Genomic DNA, 19,259 nt, shown 5'->3' with positions numbered 1-19,259 from the left:
GCATTTTAACATGGCCTTAAACTCATTTGATGGGACCAGATCTAGGACTACACATCTGGGATATGATACAACGGGGTTTTACAGCTAAAATGATTAATCGGGAACATAATTGCCAGATTAATGGGCGATGAAAGTCATGGTTAGTTGCAGTCTCTGTATATAAAACCCATTTTCTCAGGCTTCACAGGAGACTGAAAGGAGGTTCTTCTTCTTTGATTTCCACTCAGAGGGAGTTTTAGTATTTTCATTTTCAGTGTGTCACGGCACCGTCCTGAAACCTTAACCCCGATCTAACCTTCTCGCTTTCAGCCGGGAACAACGTGACGGAAGAAGAGCTGGACGCGATGCTCGAGAGCGGGCAGACGGATGTCTTCACCCAAAATGTGAGTGGAGCGAGATGCAAGCAGGGCGTCAACAATGTGACGCCGGAAACCACGACACACACACAGTCTGCACAGCACGCGACGGTGTCGGGTGTGTTTCCATCAAACACCAACTCGTAGTCGTAGTAACGTAACGTGTCGCGTATAAATGATGGCAGATCTGCTCTGTTGTCGTCTCTCTAACCGCTCAAACTGGACGACCGATTGGTAAGCGAGAAATAAAACCAGGTTCTGCCCTAGTGACGTCTCTAGTGACGTCTTTGGTGTTTTCAGTAGCTCGTAGTGAAGAATCCTGCTGGCCTTTGATGTGCTCTCAGATCAGTCAGACAGTGGTGGAAAGTAGTACAGTTTTGAGATACTTGTACTTTACTTTAGCATTTCTATTTTGTCCTACTTTATACCTCCACTCCACTACATTTATGCAACAGCTCGAGTTTCTCTACAGATTAAAATGTTGCATTAAGACACATGATAAGGGTCCAAATTGCTTCGTTAACCCGTGTGTTGTCTACTCGTCGAAAATTAAAAAACCAACACTTTTTAATTTTTCTTACATTTTTGAACGCTTTTTTTCAATATTTGTCACTTTTTGACGTTTTCAACACTACGTAACACTAACTTATCACCTGTAGCTAATTTAGTTTTAGTTTGTACTTACCAGAGAGCGTTGTGTGGAATCAATCATGTTGTTTTGGGAAGTTAAAAAGAACGCTGATATAGGAAAACGGGTCAATTTGACCCGAGGACAACACGAGGGTTAAAGATGAAAGGTTTTGGCCTTTTACAGAAAAGCAGCTGCCGCCTCTTGTCATGTTTCAGATGTCTTCATGAGTTTATCATTTACATCAAAGAGACATTTTAACAAACTGTTAGTCCTGCCAACTACTCAGTTGTTTTCACTCAAATAATTATTCAAGGCTCAAAAAGGAAAAATCATCCAACATTTCACAAAAAATCTGCAAAAATAAGAGAAAGGAATACTGAAAAAATAACACAATAATGTGTACTTCTTTCCTTTCTGATGATACTTTTGATTGGACTGAGATTATGAAAGGAAGTGTTTAACTTGTAATTAAGTACAATGTTGTATTGGGACCTTCAGGATCTGAGTACATCTTCCACCACTGGTCCTAGATGAAATGACTCGTGACTGTCGGCACATTGTTGTATGGTTTACAATGCAGCTAACACATATCGTCACTGTGCCACTCAGATCCTGATCGACGCTCAAGCTACGAGGCAGGCTCTGAATGAGATCGAGTCCCGGCACGACGAGATCCTGAAGCTGGAGCGGAGCATCAGAGACCTGCACGACATGTTCCAGTACCTCGCCATGGAGGTGGAGGCTCAGGTAGAGCAGCGCTGACCACGTCTCTCGGGCTCTTTTTGGGGGTGTCTGTCTGATTGTGATATTTCTGCCTCCCGCAGGGGGAGATGGTGAACCGGATTGAAACCAACATCAAAGACTCTGTTAACTACGTGGAGAAAGCAAAGGAAAACACGGAGAAAGCGGTCACGTATCAGCAGAAAGCACGCAAGGTACAGTTAAAGACATCGTGAAATCCGACGCTCAACCAGCCGTCCTCTGCACCCGATTCATCTGGCTCGTCTGTTAACTCACCTGTTGTCTCTCTCTCCCAATGCAGAAGAAGTTGTGGATAGCGATCTGCTGTGCCATCCTTCTCCTTATCCTAATCATTTCATTGGTCACCACCTTCGGCACCTAACACCAGGCAGTGTAAGTTGTTGGATGTAGACCAGTTTAGCAGAAGCCTATTACAAACAAACCCCCTTTTTATGTAAATAATTTCAGCCCATAGGATGCACGGGTAAAGTCTGTCTCGTTTCCCCCAAAACCTTTCATATATTTGTCTTTCTCTAACCCTCCTGTCCTCCCAATGGGCCTTTTGTGTTGTTTTTTTTTAAGAAGAAATGTGCTTTTAACTCAAATGACTACAATCTCGCCTGCGTTTCCACTGAAGAGGCAGTGCTGCTGGTTTATGGGAACCCCCCCTCCCCCCGTCACGGTCTGGTCTGCAACACAAAGACCAGGACCATTTGTGAACTGTTACGTCACTGCTCTATCACCTCCTACCATATTAAAAAAACAGAAACGGAGGTAATCTGTGGCCTTGAGCAAAGCACAACGCAGTATTGAACCCCCCCCCCCACTGGCGCTGATCATACTGTACTCAGGAAACTGTTGAATCTTGTTACGTTGTCATTTCTGGATGAATTAGAGGCGTAAATAACAATTTTAATAGATTAGGGATTTCTTTCATAGACAAATATACTAATATAATTGTACATAACCTATATTGCTGGTGATTATGACATTCTTTGAGGTTTTTTTTTTTTTACTTGAAACTGCCTACTTGTAACAAGTGTAAATATAAATTTTTTTTTTGTTGTGCGTGAAATAACATTACCCCCTTTTTTATTTTACCAAGGTGTCTCAGCACTGCTATAAAAGGCCCAAGGCCCACTTTTATTTGTCCTACCTGTTAGTATTTATGATTTAAAACGTTGTTAGCTGCTGCTAAGAGAGAAGTTCTGCAACCACACCTCTTTTTTCTTCTTCACAACTGTGCCTTCTCCTTTATGTCCACGTGAGAATGTAATGTGCATCAACATTGTCAAGAAGGGATGAAGTGAGTTTTTATTTTCGCCTATTTGTTTAAAATTTACACAGCAATGTTTGAGCTGGGAGTACTACGCCGTAGCATGACATCACACACACACACACACACACACACACAACACCACCACACACACACACACACACCCCACACCAACAACACACACACACACACACACACACACACACACACACACACACACCACACACACACACACACACACACACACACACACACACACACACACACACACACACACACACACACACACACACACACACACACACACACACACACACACACACACACACACACACACACACACACACACACACACACACACACACACACGTCAACGTCACTTTGTGCAAAGACTCCCTTTGTCTTGCTATAATTTGTTTAATTATGTGAAGAAATCCTGGAGAAAAAACCCATTTACGGAGACTAAAGGTTGCTTCTTTTTCACTATGTGACAAATCTGTAAAGAAAAACAAACCAAGACTTATGTTAAAGTTTTTTTTGTTTTTTTAAGTCTCCTTTTTGAGGCAGAAAGAAAAAGGTTGACTCAGAGCAGCGACTTCACTGTGTAATATTATGCTTGTTGAATTTTTGCATCACCCATTTATTAAAATAGGTTTTTTAAATAAAATACTGCCGTCTATTGTTCGTGTGTTTCGTTCAGCTGTTAATGTTAACCCGCCTACACGTGATCGGAGGTAAGACGGCGAGGTAGGTCTCTCCGTCTGGCTGCCTCCTTTCAGGGTTTCACCTTGAAACCGCCACAAGGTCAAAAAATATGAACTTTGAGCGCAGCTATTAGGAGCCAAGTTCTCCCTCTCCCCGTAGGAAAACAATGGCAGAACCAGCAGAGTTGTCATATCCTGGATCATGTGTAGGCGGCTTTACCGACTATTTTTTGTAATTTCACACCTTCAAAGTATTTTTAAATTTCTTTTAAGTACTTAAAAGTATGACATGAACTTTTATTTCACCCACAATTAAACGATATTCAACACAATGAAAAATGGCAACTAATTTTTGGTCTTTTTATTCAACTGTAATTGTCTTAATTTTTCAAGTAAAACAATGTGGAATTACAAGGGATCAAAGGAATGCAACAAATAAAGAGAAATCAAAAATAAGACCATCACCATAACCTATCCCCCCCCCCCCCCGCCCCCCCCCCCCCCCCCCTCCCCCACAAAAAAAAATCACCATTGCTCAAAATAGCTTCGCAACTCCAAAAGAAATCGACAATTTACAGTCATCTGGAACTGTACCAGTAATTTTATTCACATATTTTGTCCAAGTAAATTTTTTTTTCTTTTTTTTTTTTACATGAACGAGAAGCAATGAAGTGATGCTGAAAAAAGTTTCAGGTGAAAATAAAACAATTTGGTAGCACTGATGCACGAGGTGCTTTTTGTGATGTTCTCGGTCATGTTTTGTTTGGCTTTTTTTTTTTTTTTTTTTTTTTTTTTTTTTTCTTTTTTTAAATAAGGAGAGAAGCTCAACACCCCAGCTTCAGGTGCTTCACAAGGCAATCTAAGGTTCAAACCCATTTGGCCAGAGAGGCACTCTTCATTTCGATAACATTTACTTGCCCTTTTGATATAAATACATGACCAAGTGGACCGTAACTATTACCGCATTTGGGAAGATTAGGAAAAAGAAAATTAATTTATGCTGCTCCAGATCGGTGGTCAGAAGCAAAAGATGATCCAAGACAATTTGCAACTTCAATTAATGCACTTTCAAACTGCTGAGATACATCGTGGGGTACCAGGAACCAATTAATCGGCTGAAGTTGACAGTGATGTAAAAACGTATTACTACACCACAATGTACTCAAAATGCAGAGGGCCACACTATCAGATGTGCAAATGAGAAACGCAAGGCTGGATTTAAAAATTAATCCAATGAACAGAAACGTAACATGACAGAAAGGGGGGCCCAAGCAAAGACAAGCTCCAGCATAGTGCAGCAAAGATCACATTGACAGATCTGGTCTCTTCCTAATACCCTGGAAGAAATAATAAAATATGCATAACTTATCGACTGACTACAAAGAAACGATAGTCAGGTCAGCTGATGAAATTTTTCAAAACCAAACTCTCTAAAACCTCCAACTTACAATACAACTGGTCACTCTTGCGCTCATTAGTTTTTAATGTCACACAAATGACTTCATTTCTGACCCTTACGGAGGGCGCTGTATGATCCCGTCTTAACACATAAGATCTGAGTGTTCCAGTCTTTAATGATTACAGTACATAATGTCAACTAACAACTTTCCTTTATTACCTTTTGCACCTTTGTCCCCCTCAAGTCCAAGTGGTGAATGTATCCACTGTACCACCTCTCTGTTTACGGGCGCACAGCAATGGCGCCGCATTTTTTTTTTTTTTAACTCTCAGTCTGGCATCCCTGAGCCTTCCCCCGGCTGACAATGGCTGAGCTGGTGAGCGGACCAGCTCTAATTGGAAAGGGAGAGGGCCCAAGAGGCAGGGAGGTCCCTGGCTTGTGCGGCACTCCGTTCCCTTGCATTCATCAGAGTGCACACAAAGCAGCAACCTTACAGGTCGGGACATGCTCTCGTATCGTGCTCTGCAACGCACTCTCGCTTCCGTTTTTCTTCTCCGTTTTGGCACTCTGATCATGTCTTGTTGTGACGATTCTGACCAGAAGAGGAGCGGGTGCTTGCGGCCGGTGACCTGGCCTGCACCGCCGCGAGTGCGGCGACACTACGCAGCACTCTGTCCGGCGTCCCCTCCGTCCCTGAACTGCTGTTCACCTCCTGCGAGAGCCTGTGAGACCTCCTGTCCTTCCGACTCTCCCTGTGCTGGCCCTGCTTGTCTCTGTTCTCCGAGCTGCGGTCCCTCTCGCTGCCGGAGGACGTGGCGCGGGACTCCCTGCGCTCCGTGTTCTGAGAGCTGATGCTGCGGGTACATCGGCTGCTGCTGTTGCTGCTGCTGCTGCTGCGGCTTCTGCTGCTGCGCCCGCCCCCCTCGCCGTCACTGCTCATGCTGCTGCAGGCACTGTGGCCCCGGGACGAGGACTGGGCTTCTGCCTCGCCTTCCTTCCCCCCCGACGACTTCCTGCTCCCCCTCTCCTTTTCCTCTGCTTTAGACCTCTTGTACTCCGCTTCCAGGGGCGGAACCAGAGAACCGGGGCACTGTCTGGTGGAGCGGGAAGCAGGGCGGCTTGTCTGGTTGGGCAGTGAGGGTTTGCTACCAGCGCTTTTATTATTAGTAACATTTACAGAGTTACTCTGTGGAGAGGCTGGTACAACTTTGCTTTTAGGCTTTTGGTTTTTGTCAGAAGAGGAGGCAGGGGAAGTCCCAGCGGCCTTAGCACCTGAGTCTTTCCGAGGGGTGTGGCCAGGGGTGTCCACCCTGCCTTTCATCGCTAGGAGCTTGGCTGCCGCATTGAGTGCAGAGCACCTCTTCCCCAGAACTTCGGGCTCAGGAGGCACTACGCTGTTCGTCTGAGCTTTACTGTCTTGTAAAGGCTGAGCTCCGGCACACCGTCTGGTGATCCTAACAGAAGACGTGTCGCTGCCGGACTCTCCACCTGTGGAGGTGTTGGCGTTGTTTGACGCATTTCTGTCAGAGCTGCACGTGGGTTTCTTTCCTTGCCGGCTGTTGCCCTTTTCCCTCTCTAGATCTTGTAGCCCGTGCTTGGCTGAGCGAGTCAATCGGCGCTCCTTCCTGCTCTCGCTGTTGTCAGAGTCCGAGGAGGAGGAGGAAGAACTGGAACGCCTTCCCCGAGACGTAGCGGTGGTGAGCGCCTTCTCGCCACCTTCTCCTTCCTTCACCCGACCCTCTGCGTTTTTCTCCTCTTTCCCCGTTTCTGAGGTAACGTCCATTCGCCTCTTCTTGGCGGGATGTCGGTTCTCGTAAGTCCTCTTGTGGTGAGCGTGACGAGTGAGGGTTGAGCACCCGGAAGATGACGAAGAGGACTGAGCAGACTCCTGGCTACTCTGGCGACTAAGAGGTCTTTTCTGGATTGGAGTTTTCTGATCTTCAGCAGTCTGCTCAACTGTCTGTTGCTTGTGTTCTTCTTTGTGAGTGGCAGTTGCAGGCTGTGCATCTCCGCCTCCTCTCTCCCTTCCTTTGGTCTCAGAGGAACGCTCCACCTTTCTCCTTTTAGGCCGAGACTCACAGATGTCCTCCTTGTTAGACTGAGACTCACAGATGTCCTCCTTTTTAGGCCGAGACTCGCAGATGTCCTCCTGTTGGTCATCCTTCTTGCTAGACCTTGATTCCGGCTCCGCAGCGTCTACCTCCATTCCGGTCACGCTGTCCGTGTCACTTTTAGATGCAGACACTTTCTTTGCAGACACTTTCGTTGTCTCAGACGAAACACTAGCAGATGCAGATGTGGGAACCGGGGGCAGGGCCTCTGTCCGGGCTGCTGAAGACACATCTGGGGAAACATCTGTGGATGCAGAGCTTCGTGCTTGCAGGGAAACGACAGCAGACGTTTGTGTGGTGGACACAGGAGGAAGCGTTTGGGCCGGGGCAGCTGCGGTAGCTGCTACGGTTGCTACGGACACAGGGGCGGCTGTGGTAGTCGATACTTGGGTAGTTGTGGCGTTTGTGGTGGCAACTGTGATGGAGTCTTCTGGAGATGTAGTTGTGGTGCCTGAGGCACCTGTGGAAGTTCCTACTTGGGGTGGGGGGATCATGACAGACTTTTCTGCAGCAGGAGTTGTTGAAGTTGGGTGTTCTTTGGAAGAAGGGGCTGCGGCTGCTACAGGGGTCGTTTCTTGGACCCCCTCTGCTCGCTCTGTTGGGGGAGATGACGGTACTGTAACTGTCTTTGCCTCGGCTGTGGCGGTCTCACTGGCAGATGTTGTAGTTGGGGAAGGAGGGCAGGGTGGGGTTGGTGTAGCAGCAGGTTTTGTTGACGACGTGGAAACAACTGGAACAGTTTCCTGTGCCTGTGTTGCCACTTGAGCGGTTGGTGGTGGCGAGGTTGAGACGGGTTTGAAAGGGACTTTAGTTGTCGTCACATTAGTCTTTGCTTGAGCTGAAGAAGACGGAATTGTGTTTGCAGCCGATGAGGAGGCCGTTGTTACTGATGGTGTGCTAGGAGTAGACATCGTTGGGCTTGCAGTGGGGACTGTGCTTGGACTTGTTGAGTTTGATGGACTAGCTTGGGCTGCTTTTACTGTTGTTGTCAGAGTTGTTGCTGTAGTGTGGGAAGATGTCGAGGTTGGTTGTGGTGAAATTGAAGCTGGGCTAGTGGCTGTAGCTGAAACCTTCTGGGAGGCAGCTGGAGCAGAGGTTACAGAAGCTGGGGCGGATAATAATGTAGCTGGGGCAGAGGATTCAGTACATGGGGCAGTTGATACAGTAGCTAGGGTAGATGTTATAGCAGAAACCAGAAAAGTTGGAGCCGAGGATACAGTAGCTGGGGCAGATGATACTGTAGCTGGGGTAGAGGTTGTAGCAAAAACCTTCTGGGTTGTAGTTGGAGTGGAAGATAGAGAAGAGGATACAGTAGCTGGGGTAGATGATACAGTAGCTGGAGTAGAGGTTGCAGCAGAAACCTTCTGTGAGGCAGTTGGAGCGGAAGATAGAGAAGTTGGAGCACAGGATACAGCAGCTGGGGTAGATGGCGATGAAAGAGCAGAAGCTTGCGGCAAGTCAACAGCCGTAGTTTTAGCTGTGACTGATTTCACTGTGGTAGTGACTGCTGGTGTCACGCTGACTGTTTTTGATATTACGTTCGCAGCTTCTGTAATCGTTGTGGCAGGTACTGATGTTGGAATTGCGCTGACAGCCACGACAGAAGACAACACCGTTGATGGAGTGGTAGCAGCTGGTGTGGAAACTGTGGTGGTTTCGACAGAGTCTGTTGTATAACCTGAAGGGTTCAGCTCTTCGGGAGCTTTAGGAGCAGTGGAAACCACAAGTGTTTGTTTTATGTCTGCAAGAGTTGGTGTGACAGCACTGGCAGGTGGCACTGGAGTTGTCGGAGTGGGGGGAGCTGCAACGGGGCTAATTGCAGACATAGAAAGTGTGACAGAGGATGCAGGGGACACCTGCGTTGATGCTGTAGCTGAACTAACAAATAGGGCCAAGGCTGATGTGGAGGCAACCACAGGGAGGGGTGCAGGTGTTGTGGGGGCTGCGACTGTTGGTGTAGAAGCTTTATCTTTTGTTGTTGTTGTGGGGGCTCCTTCTGGGTTTGGAGCAGGGGCTGAAATCTCAGTCTTAGTGTCGGTTTCCTCCTTTTTGATGGACTGGGAGGCCTGACTTGTAGTGACAACAGCAGCTATAGGGGTTTCCGACTTGTGGGGAGACAAGACAGTTGACTCTGTGCTGGCATCGGTTTTTGATATACCAGATACACCCGTAGTAGTAGTCTCATTTTTAGAGTTCTGTCCTTCACTTACGGTTTCTGGCGTGGTTGTGGAGTCTTTGCGAGGACGACCCCTCTTACGTTTTGGGGAGAGAGGGGGGTTCCCCTCCTCAACTGGCAAGGAAGGCTGTGGGGAGGTGGCCACTGTGTTGTCAGACTCGGGTAACCTAGGAGGAGTCTTAGGGGGCCGGCCCCTCTTTCTTTTCAAAGGTGTCGTGAGAGAATTCACACTGGACTCTGTAGAGGAAGAGTCTTTGCCAGGTGGTGTGTCAGTTTTTCTGGACTGGTTCCCTCCTCTTCCTCGACCCAGTTGCTGCTGTTGCTCTACGAGCTGGGCGGCCATGCGAGATTCAGTTTCCAACCTGCGCCGTACAGGAAGATTTCTCAGCACAGGCATGTCAGGAGAAAGATGGGATGGGGAATATGGAGGATAACTTCTGACAGGCGGTGGGTGCACAGACGGACTCGGAGTAGAGTCTGGGTCCTGAGGAGATTTGGTAACGGCTCCTTTAGTTTTACAGTCAGGGCCCAACGGTGATGTGCTGTCTTTGTTTGGTTCGTCGACCAATCCGGCAGTGTTCTCCTCCACGGTTGCCTCCTCTGAAGAAGCTCCACCTCCAGTGCCGCTTCCTCTCCGCCTCCTCCTTCTCGGCTCCTTCTCCTCCACCACCGTGACCAGCCGCCCTGGAAGCTTCCGCAGGACTTTGGCTGATGGGGAGTCCTCAACCAGGCCCCGAAGGACTTCGCCGTCTGCTGACTGGCGCTTGCGAGGCGACCGGGAGCTGGTGGAGGGGGGAGACATGTCGCTGTTGTCTTTGGTGTCCTCATCTTTTGCCTGTTGGTCCAATGGGCAGCTGGATTCTAGCGAAGACTCAGACAGCCTCCTCTCATTCTCCCCGTCTTTCTCCTCCCTGCAGGCTTTGGAGGTCTTGCCGTCACTCTCCCCGGCACACTGTTGTTTTCCTCCAGGGGGGGAGGTGGTAAGAGGGGAAGGCACTGAACTTGGATGGGAGCGGTTTGGCAGAGTCCTAGTTTTGATAGTCTGGTGATCTCTGGCAGGAGATGAGGCTTTCGAAGGTTTGGAGGAATCCTGAAGCCTGGTCGATGAAGAGGTTTTGTGATGGTCTGTGCGGAACGGGGTGGCAGACGTGGCGTCTTTGGCAGATCCTCGTCCTCTCAGACCACAGCGGAGTCTTTCAGGCACTTCTCTTGGGGACGTGGGCTCAGACTCAGTTTCGGGCGAAGCCCCACGCAGCCGACCACTAGTCCTTGTAGAGGTGACAATCTTGTCCTTGTCCTTGGGTTTACGGCCTCGGCGGGCTGGCTGAGCAGGCTCCACAGACGCTGGCGGCGACAAAAAGTCATCGTCCTCGTCATCGGATGAAGCGTGGAGCTTCAGGCCCTCTTCCTTGGCCTGGTCCAGGCCCTTCCTGGCGGCCTCCACTTGCTCCTAAACAGACAGATAGTTTGAAGTTTGGTTTCTACAAAACTTATAAAAAGGTCTTAAATGTTTTGGTTCTGAGGGACTACGGGGTTGGACAAAGTACAACAATATAACACAAAGCAAGCTGTTAGACTAAAACCCCTTTATTACTTTTAAGTCATTGTTGTGTCTATTTGGGACTGTTAAACAGTGATGGCCGTGATGGCATTCAAGCTGAATAAACACCTGAGTCAAATCCAAAATGATGAATTTCACCAGATTGGTACTTAACAGAGCTGAAATAATAAATTCAGTCAATGAATGGATTGTTTGATTGACAGCAGTAATTTTAAAAATGCAGGCCAATTATCAAACAAAACCATTCCAAATATATTCTGGTTACAGCTTCTCACATGTGAAGCGTTAATACTTTCTCAGGTTTATATCATTGTAAATTCATTATTTTTTAAGTCTTTAGACTGTTGACCAGGTAACATGACGATAACCACTAGTTGTAGCCATAGTATTGATCTGTTTCTGTTACTTTGTACACCCTTATTCCTTTGTGTTGAGCTGATGAGACACAAGTCTGTTATTAGGTGAAGATGTGGCGTTACCTCAGCCTGCTTCAACTCCTCCTTGCAGACGTCTTCTAATGAGGCTTCCAGGAAGTTCATGGCGTAGCGTTCAATGGGAGTGAGCTAGAGATAGGCAGAACAAATGTGTTAATAAAGCATTAAATACAAATGCAGATATACAGCAGAAACACCCACATCTTCACTGACAATAATGCCTCACAGACGTTAGATCGTTTCAGCTGTGAATAGAAACTATTTAATTATTTTAGTGTCAAAAATGTATTCCCCAGCCATTCAAGAGCTCAAACCAATGTTCTATACTTGATTTTCAATTAACAGAATGATTATTCACCTGCTCCACCAGAGCAGCGATTTCCTGCTCGGCCTTCGAGAGCTCCTCCACTTCCTCTTGCTCCCCTCCGTCGTCCAGCGGTATGTTCTCGTTGAACTCCGCCAGTTCAGCCACCTGCTCTGCTTTGGCCTGTGAGGCTGCGACTATGTCCTCCTCATCCTCGGCACGACACAGGGCCTGCGGGAATCATTTCAAGAAGATCAGGTTAATATATTCACCACAATATGTGATAGAAAAGCTTTAGTTTGACAGTATTAATTGAGGTTTAGGTTAATAAGTTTGGAGTTGATGTATTGACTGTATAAGTGAAGCCAAAACATCTCAATAGCCCCCTGGTGGCTGGCTGTTGTCATAAATCCCGCCCTTTTCATGTTAGTGGATTGGACATGGACAAAAATAAAGAGTCACAAAACACTGGAATAATTTTTCCCTCAACATTATTTCTGTTATTTTAGGTCATTCTGGTCATTCTGATATTTAGTAAAGTGTTCATTTTTCTGATCAGTTTGGTTTTTATTCGTTATTTGATGCTATAAAAACGGGGTGAAACGTCATCACTGACAGCTGTGTTTGACTCGCAATTGGTCGGGCCGGACTTTGATAAAGCAACTCCACTGCCCAATGACTACTGGGCAGGCTGACTCCAATATTACTAGATGGCAGCGCCCGTATCTGGGATATTTTGGCTTTACTTTTGTAAAGTGGGAGAAAGTGGAGACGCGTCGTCCATCTTTATATACAGTCTATGGTTTGGACATTTTACGTCAGCAAGTCCCAAAAAATACAGAAGTCCCTGTAAATTTTGACATGTATAATTTTACAATTTAACAACAAGAAGATTGTTTAACTTGTCCTGTGCTGCAAAAAAAAGGTTTTGGACAATTACCAAATGTTAGGTTCTACATACAGAATATTTGAGGTTATACGTGAGGCATCTAACCTGCTCCAGAATGGTGGTGCTCTGCTTGTTGACTGCCTCTTCCTCCTCAGGTTGGGGCACTGATAGCTCCGCTGCCACATCCCTCTTCTCCCCTTCGTTCATATCAAACAGCTCTCGGATGGTTTGCTGAGGAACAAAGTCAAAATGAGACACATTCAGCTCAGGGAAATGGACCTGTGTACTTGACAAAAAAGCCAAAACTAAAATAAGAGGCGCTTGAACAGCTAAATGTCCTGACATTGAAATACTCAAAATGAGCAGCTATGCTAATAGTGTCAAGTGTCATTACTTATAAGGGAGATCTGAACATGTTTAATGAAAGAGGAAGAGGACATAGCCTGTGTTTCTGCAATGAAAAACATGTCTTTATGTGCTCAGTCATCAAGCACACCCCTACAGGTTTGTGTTTGGATAAACCAATGATTTATTGTCCCATTATTCCCAGGTTTTTAGACAGAAGAGAGAAATTAACAAGAGAAATTAAGACACTTAGTGCAGAGGTTCAAGTTAAATTCAATGCACAGTCATATTACATTCAGCCGACAGTTCAGTGAAACAGTAAGGTGTGGTAAATGGTGTCCTGTGTCCCATGATATGGAATTATATGGGGGGGGGGGGTGTCAGATCAAAGAAGCTGTTGCTTTTAATAAATATTTGATTTATGCAAAGCACATCCACTGTAAATGTCTACCTGTTTGAAGAAGGCAGTGGTAAAGTTCCCTCCTTCAATAGCCATATCTCCCAGCATCCTCTTCTGATTGGCTTTCTTTAAAATGTTCTCCTCCACTGTTCGCTCACTGATCAGCCTGAAGAGAAACATTAAGAAAAGAAAAACATGAATATGTTGTTGAAATCAAATACATTTACGGGGAACTTTAGCACCTACCATGGCCTCACAATAACATGGGTATTGACTGACAATTAAAAAAAATGCCATTTCCTGCTCTCCTATCACACCATGTATCTGTAGTCTTATCGTTTCCTTATTGGCTATTTAACTTTGGGAAAAAGGCTCTTTGAATGTGCTAACTAGACAGCCTTTTGTGTAGGTGTACAGTATGTTTTCTAGGACCTAGGTATTGCGTGTGCTGGACTACTAGCATGCTTACTGACATGATATTAATTATCAATGTATATATCAAATAACACTTGTTGACACTTTTTTACTGCAATGGAAGTAACATGTCTGTCACGAGGAAAATGAGTTGTGTAGGGACTTTCCAGTATGTATCTTGAGGTAAATTGTGGCATCCTGGCACAACTTCCCTCTTAAAATGATGTGTGGATCTACATTTGAACATAAAACCTAGCTTCAAAAAAAAAAAAAAAAAAAAAAAAAAAAAAAAAGAAACTACATTTTACAGACCACAGATTTTACCACGTCCTGTCTCGTTAAATTCCATTTTGACTTCTTGCTTTAGTCAAGTGTTCAGGTCAAAATGAAAGTGAAAGTGAAGCCTTAAAAAGACCATATGTAACTGAATCATTTAAAGAGGTTTTGCCTTTTTCTACTCGGTCCCGTTTCCCTGTCCAAAGCGACTGCATCGCGAGTAATCAGTCACAAATGGATTGCTCGTGTAAATGCACTTTTGCGGCGTCACCTGTAGATGTGGACGTCTCTGGTCTGGCCGATTCGGTGGCAGCGGTCCTGTGCCTGAGCATCCATGGTGGGGTTCCAGTCACTGTCGTAGAAAACTACTGTGTCGGCCCCAGTCAGGTTCACCCCTACACCTCCGCTGCGAGTTGATAAAATGAAGCAGAAAATACGCCGGTCTGCGTTGAAGCGCTCCATTAGAGCCTGAAGGAGAAGTGAGAAGATGCACAGAGAATAAACATTAAGTAAAGCCAGACTGACTGGACCCCAACTTGATTTTTTGTTGAATATTTTCCGTTCCATTAGGAGGAAGACAACACTTATTCAGCTTGGTATGGTGGAGGCAGTAATAATTCTATTTTCGTACATGGTTGTTTTAAAATGCCGTTAGCACTAACCTGTCTCTGCTCCACACGGGTGCTGCCATCCAGACGGAGGTAGATGTGTCCGTGGTAGTTAAGGAACTGCTCCAGCACATCCAACATACGCGTCATCTGGGTGAAGATCAACACTCTGTGACCTCCGGTCTTCAGCTTTCGCAGCAAAGTGTGGAGAGTCTGCAGCTTACCTGCACACAGCAAAAATGCAAATTTATTTATTTAGAAAAACAGAGTTGCCACTACTAGGAAACAACAAACAGGCAGAACACCTCTTTAAAAACCAGCTAGTATGGGGAACTTATGGAGATGATTTTATAAGACGAAATGTAAAAGCAGGCTTCCCTGAACCAGTTCCCTGAAGCATCAGCCAGGGGTGACCAGAGCAATTTGATCCAAGAAGGCAATTTTATGACTAAATAAATAAATATTAAAGTAGATAATTGTCTGCTATCACATTAAGGCTAAATAAAGAATAACAATGCATGCTGCTGTGAGTTTTCTTTGGAGTGTTACTGCTCTTGGTATCAAACATGCGGCAAAAGAAGCATCTTGAGACCTTACCACAATCATACTGTATGAGCCTCAGGTCTGGAAACTGGGTCCGCATGTAACACTGGATGCGATGGAGACTGCGAGTAAGCGGAGTGACTTGAGTTGACAGCAGGGTGGAGAAGACTGCCTGCTTATGGCTTACAGAGGGAGGAGGATGGCAGCAGTGCATGGAGATCGGAGGAGCCTCCACTGGGGGAATCGCAAATGTAAACCTACAATGGGGCACAACAAATAACTGTTATGTCACAAATCTTTCCTCTTACTTGAAGCTCTTGTATACACAGAACATTTAAACCAATCCACTGCTCAATTATCTACCTGTCTATAATATCATTGAGCAGCTCCAGCCTGTCATCAATGCTGTGGATGGCCTGTCTCACAGCGTGACTCTGAAACCAGAAGTCGTATTTGTTTTGCCACTGTGCGTACAGACAGCTGCTGTGGCCCGAGCGGCCCCACTCCCCCTCAGGGCTCAGGGCGGCTGGCGAGGGACGGGGACCAGGGAGAAAAGTCAAAAAGTTCAAAACCTCCCGGCCGTACATGGGCTTTGCCGTGCAGTGGTTCTCGTTGACTCGAATGATGAAGTCCAGCCGGCTGTTGCGCTGCTGCTTATGGCAGTCTGCCAACCATTGCTGTTGAGTGAAGGTAAGAAGAAGAAGGTAAGCGTTAGCCAGGTAAAGAGCTGGAACACAAGATGCTGAAACAGCACTGATTGCATTTACAATAGTTGTAACAGCGAGATGGGTGCTGTTAAAATGAGTGATGAGATAAAGCACCTTAAACAGGGAAGAATGTAACTACTCCAGTGTATTTTTGCTTTGGTCCGTAGATGAACTTGCTTACCATGTGGAACGGAGAACGAGGAGGTGGACGGGGGACTCTCCTGGGTGGAGGGAAAGCCTTTGCACTTGTACTGGACCTAGTCTTTGTGGTAACTGGTGTTTGACCGCTCCGGTCACGTGGTGCTGATGAAGATGCCTTTGACGCAGAGGACGTGGAGGCCAGCTGAACTGGAGCTGAGGGGAGAGAACAAAGCAGAGCGTTGTAAATAACTAAATTCCGCTGCACTCCCAGCAGCCATTCAGTTGAAAAGAAAATGATCATGGATTTCATTAAGTTAATAAAAGAGAAACAATTTCTCCTGAAACAACTAAACTTTTACTGTCAGATCTGATAACTCATTACAATTATAGTATTGATTGTTTGGAGACAACCGATGAATTGACTGCAGTCCTTACAGTATACAAACTTCTTCGGACTTGTAACTTGCCGTAGGCACTGAGACTACTAAACGGCTTCCTGTAACTGCCTAAACATTCCTGCAGGTTTCCTCTTACATGACACGCTGCTCACATCTGGAACTCTACTGTAAGCAGACTTTAAAAAATGGGATGGTAGGGAAGGAAAAAAAAAAAAAAAAATACTAAAGATTAGTTGCCATAATGATCTGGCCCAGTTCTGCTTGGCATAAACTGGGCCAGATCACGCATACAGCGTTATGAATCATAGCTCAGAGAGAATAAAAGCTCAAGCTTGTTCTCTCACCTGGCTGCTCTGTGCTTGATGGAGGAGGCTGCACTACTTTGAGGACGGGGCGAGGAGGGTGGGGCTGGTTTGGGGTTGAGCTAGGGATTCCGGGAGGAGCTATGGTGTAGTGGGCAGTAGCGGGACCAGGGGTGCGCTGAACAATCTGCAGCGGGCCAGTGTTTCTGACAGAGGTTGTGTTGGCGTGGGGGTGCGGGAAAAGGGAAGTATGAGGAGCAACACGAGGGGAAGGGGCCACTGCCAGGGTGGGCACAGGCCCGCCATCCTTGCCTGCTGTCTGACGTACAACGATCTTCACAACGCCGGGGCTGCTCACTATGGCGGGGGGCACTGAGGAAACATGAAACATAGCAGCTGTGAGCTTCTTAAAAAGGGTATTATTGAACATATATAACACTGAAAACTTCAAAAGATATGGTTTAAATTGATTTCCTGACGGAGGTCGTCATAGCATAACGTCCAAAATAAGACGACATTTCTAAGTCTTGAATAATGTGTCTGATAAGAGAGCGTGAGAGGGAGAAGGGTTAAAAACCTTGTGCTACGGCATTGTGCGGCAGCCGATTGGTAGGTGGAGCAGTAGAGGTGTTTGCAGGATGTGTGCTGGCTGCGCTCTGGACAGCCACCTGGGCAGGCTGGCTGATGAGGTGGTGCTGCACCCCGCTGGACACCAGGTGCATCACATTACCTGCATAGAGTCAGACGGGTTATAATCACAGACTTTTTCTCCTCGTATTCTCAAATAACCACATTATTGCACACAATATCCAATGGCTTAAATGAAGGAATAATTTGTGGGAGATCAGGTTTAAATAGATTAACTCCATTTAAAATAATATTTCAAACGCAGAGCTTTGCTAAATTCAGTGATTATCTCATCACTGTGCACACTGAAATAAAACCTGGCGTTCACACAGCCCCTGCTCTATAAATGGAAAACAAAGTCGTGCTGACCAGGGCCCACCACGCTATCGGTTAGTGCTCGTGCACAGGACAGGGACGTATAAAGAGAGAGGCAGCGGAACGGGAGAGACGGTACAGTTGGCACATGCCAACATTGTGAAGGAGCACTGACGGGGGGGGGGGGGGGGGGGGGGGGGGGGGGGGTATTTGCTTTGGTGAAGAGATCAAATATCAGCAATAGTTTTACGATCACAGACTCCACCTTAACATTGTGTTTCACTGTTATAACTCACAATTATTGTTATAAATTGCATTTTGTATATTCTGAAGAAGCAGCCAACAAAATGCTAAAATGTTTTAACCATCAATGTCCATTTTATCCATACTGCAGCGCATAATAAATATCCCTAAACTGGCCAAAGATATGAACTAAACAGGGTGAAAGACACTGTAATTGAAAAAGAAAACAAAAAGCATACTCATTGTTTTTGGGAACTGTAGAGGGCAAAGAAATTATATATATATAAATAAAAGACATTGATATGTCTCTAGTAAAACAAGTAGTAGACAGAATTGTAGACCCACCATTTTGTGTGTGTGTGTGTGGTATATATATATATATATATATATATATATATATATATATGGATTAGCATATCTGTTTTCTTTGTAATAAGATGATTTTGTGAAATGGTGACAATACCAAATAAGCTAATTGCTTCTGCCTGCTCTAGTCCTCTAAAGTTTTTTTGCTGAATTCTGATTGTTGTTTTATTTTGTAGTTTTATTTTTTTTAATGTTTTGTTTTCTTCTGCAACATTGTTAAAACAAAAAATAATAAATAAGGTTTAAGAAACTAATTTGATTTTACAGACAAACCTTTGCCTATGATTTGTATTTTGGCATCTGGTGTGAAGCCCAATAATATCCAGATAACACTTTTAAAACAAAATTAACTTACCTAAATTAAATTAAAAGGACGGACAAAGCCCTCCATTCACCAACAGTGAGTAGGATTCAGTTTAACACAAACCGTGAACTGGGCGTGGAGAGGCTGCTGGGACTTGGTGGATCTGGGCTCCAGACAGAGTCAGCTTGTTGCCCTGAAGCTGGAAGGTGACGGGTTTACTGCCCTGGCAGGAGGACACAGGTCGCCCTGCCAGGGAGGCAAGCTGGGCTATGCTCACTACCTCACCAGCTTAGGAAGGAACACAGAAAGAAGTCGTGGATTAGAAACAATATTAGATTACTCCAAAGTCAGTTATAGTCAGTCAAAGACAGAAGAGTCTTTACAACAGGGACCAATGTGTATGAGGTTTGTTAAAACAAGATGTGTGCTTTTTTAGCTGCTAGACAGACATAAAACCAATACTGACAGCTATCATCCAGGGTGGAGTTTAACCCTTGTGTTGTCTTCCCTTTTTTCCCCCCTTATCTCAACATTTGTGTTGCTTTTTATCTTAAGTTTTTATATTTTTTATTAATTTATTTTAGCGATTTTGCCGCCTTTTCCAACATTTTTCACCCGTATTTCGACTTCCTTTATTTTGGCTATAAAACATGAGGGTTAAAGGAATGGATGTTGATGGATAATCACA

The 19,259-nt window shown here is 45.6% G+C and overlaps 2 protein-coding genes across 4 annotated transcripts in view; one reads left to right on the top strand and one right to left on the bottom strand.

The window, feature by feature from the left end:
* Positions 1–2,491, top strand: part of stx4 (syntaxin 4) — a 6,719-nt gene extending 4,228 nt beyond the window's left edge. The window contains exons 7-11 of one of the 3 annotated variants that reach the window (XM_032501623.1): positions 310–383; positions 1,597–1,734; positions 1,812–1,922; positions 2,030–2,121; positions 2,314–2,491. In XM_032501623.1, coding sequence (XP_032357514.1) covers positions 310–383; positions 1,597–1,734; positions 1,812–1,922; positions 2,030–2,110 — 404 coding nt within the window. In that variant the 3' untranslated portion in view covers positions 2,111–2,121; positions 2,314–2,491. Of the gene's footprint in view, positions 1–309; positions 384–1,596; positions 1,735–1,811; positions 1,923–2,029 lie in introns of all 3 variants that reach the window. The other 2 variants (XM_032501624.1, XM_032501622.1) reach the window with 2 other exon arrangements.
* A 1,870-nt stretch (positions 2,492–4,361) lies between these two features.
* srcap (Snf2-related CREBBP activator protein) overlaps positions 4,362–19,259 on the bottom strand; it is a 35,914-nt gene continuing 21,016 nt past the window's right edge. Inside the window, exons 22-35 of the mRNA XM_032501584.1 lie at positions 18,695–18,859; positions 17,294–17,446; positions 16,759–17,088; positions 16,057–16,229; positions 15,532–15,845; positions 15,223–15,425; positions 14,680–14,849; positions 14,289–14,485; positions 13,379–13,493; positions 12,688–12,813; positions 11,748–11,924; positions 11,435–11,518; positions 8,580–10,844; positions 4,362–8,411 (exon numbers count right to left, since the gene is read on the bottom strand). Coding sequence (XP_032357475.1) covers positions 5,679–8,411; positions 8,580–10,844; positions 11,435–11,518; positions 11,748–11,924; positions 12,688–12,813; positions 13,379–13,493; positions 14,289–14,485; positions 14,680–14,849; positions 15,223–15,425; positions 15,532–15,845; positions 16,057–16,229; positions 16,759–17,088; positions 17,294–17,446; positions 18,695–18,859 — 7,205 coding nt within the window. The 3' untranslated portion in view covers positions 4,362–5,678. The remainder of the gene's footprint in view (positions 8,412–8,579; positions 10,845–11,434; positions 11,519–11,747; positions 11,925–12,687; positions 12,814–13,378; positions 13,494–14,288; positions 14,486–14,679; positions 14,850–15,222; positions 15,426–15,531; positions 15,846–16,056; positions 16,230–16,758; positions 17,089–17,293; positions 17,447–18,694; positions 18,860–19,259) is intronic.

The sequence above is a fragment of the Etheostoma spectabile genome, chromosome 21 (assembly GCF_008692095.1).
Source record: "Etheostoma spectabile isolate EspeVRDwgs_2016 chromosome 21, UIUC_Espe_1.0, whole genome shotgun sequence".
Taxonomy (NCBI): Eukaryota; Metazoa; Chordata; class Actinopteri; order Perciformes; family Percidae; genus Etheostoma; species Etheostoma spectabile.
This window is presented reverse-complemented; position numbering and strand designations above follow the sequence as displayed.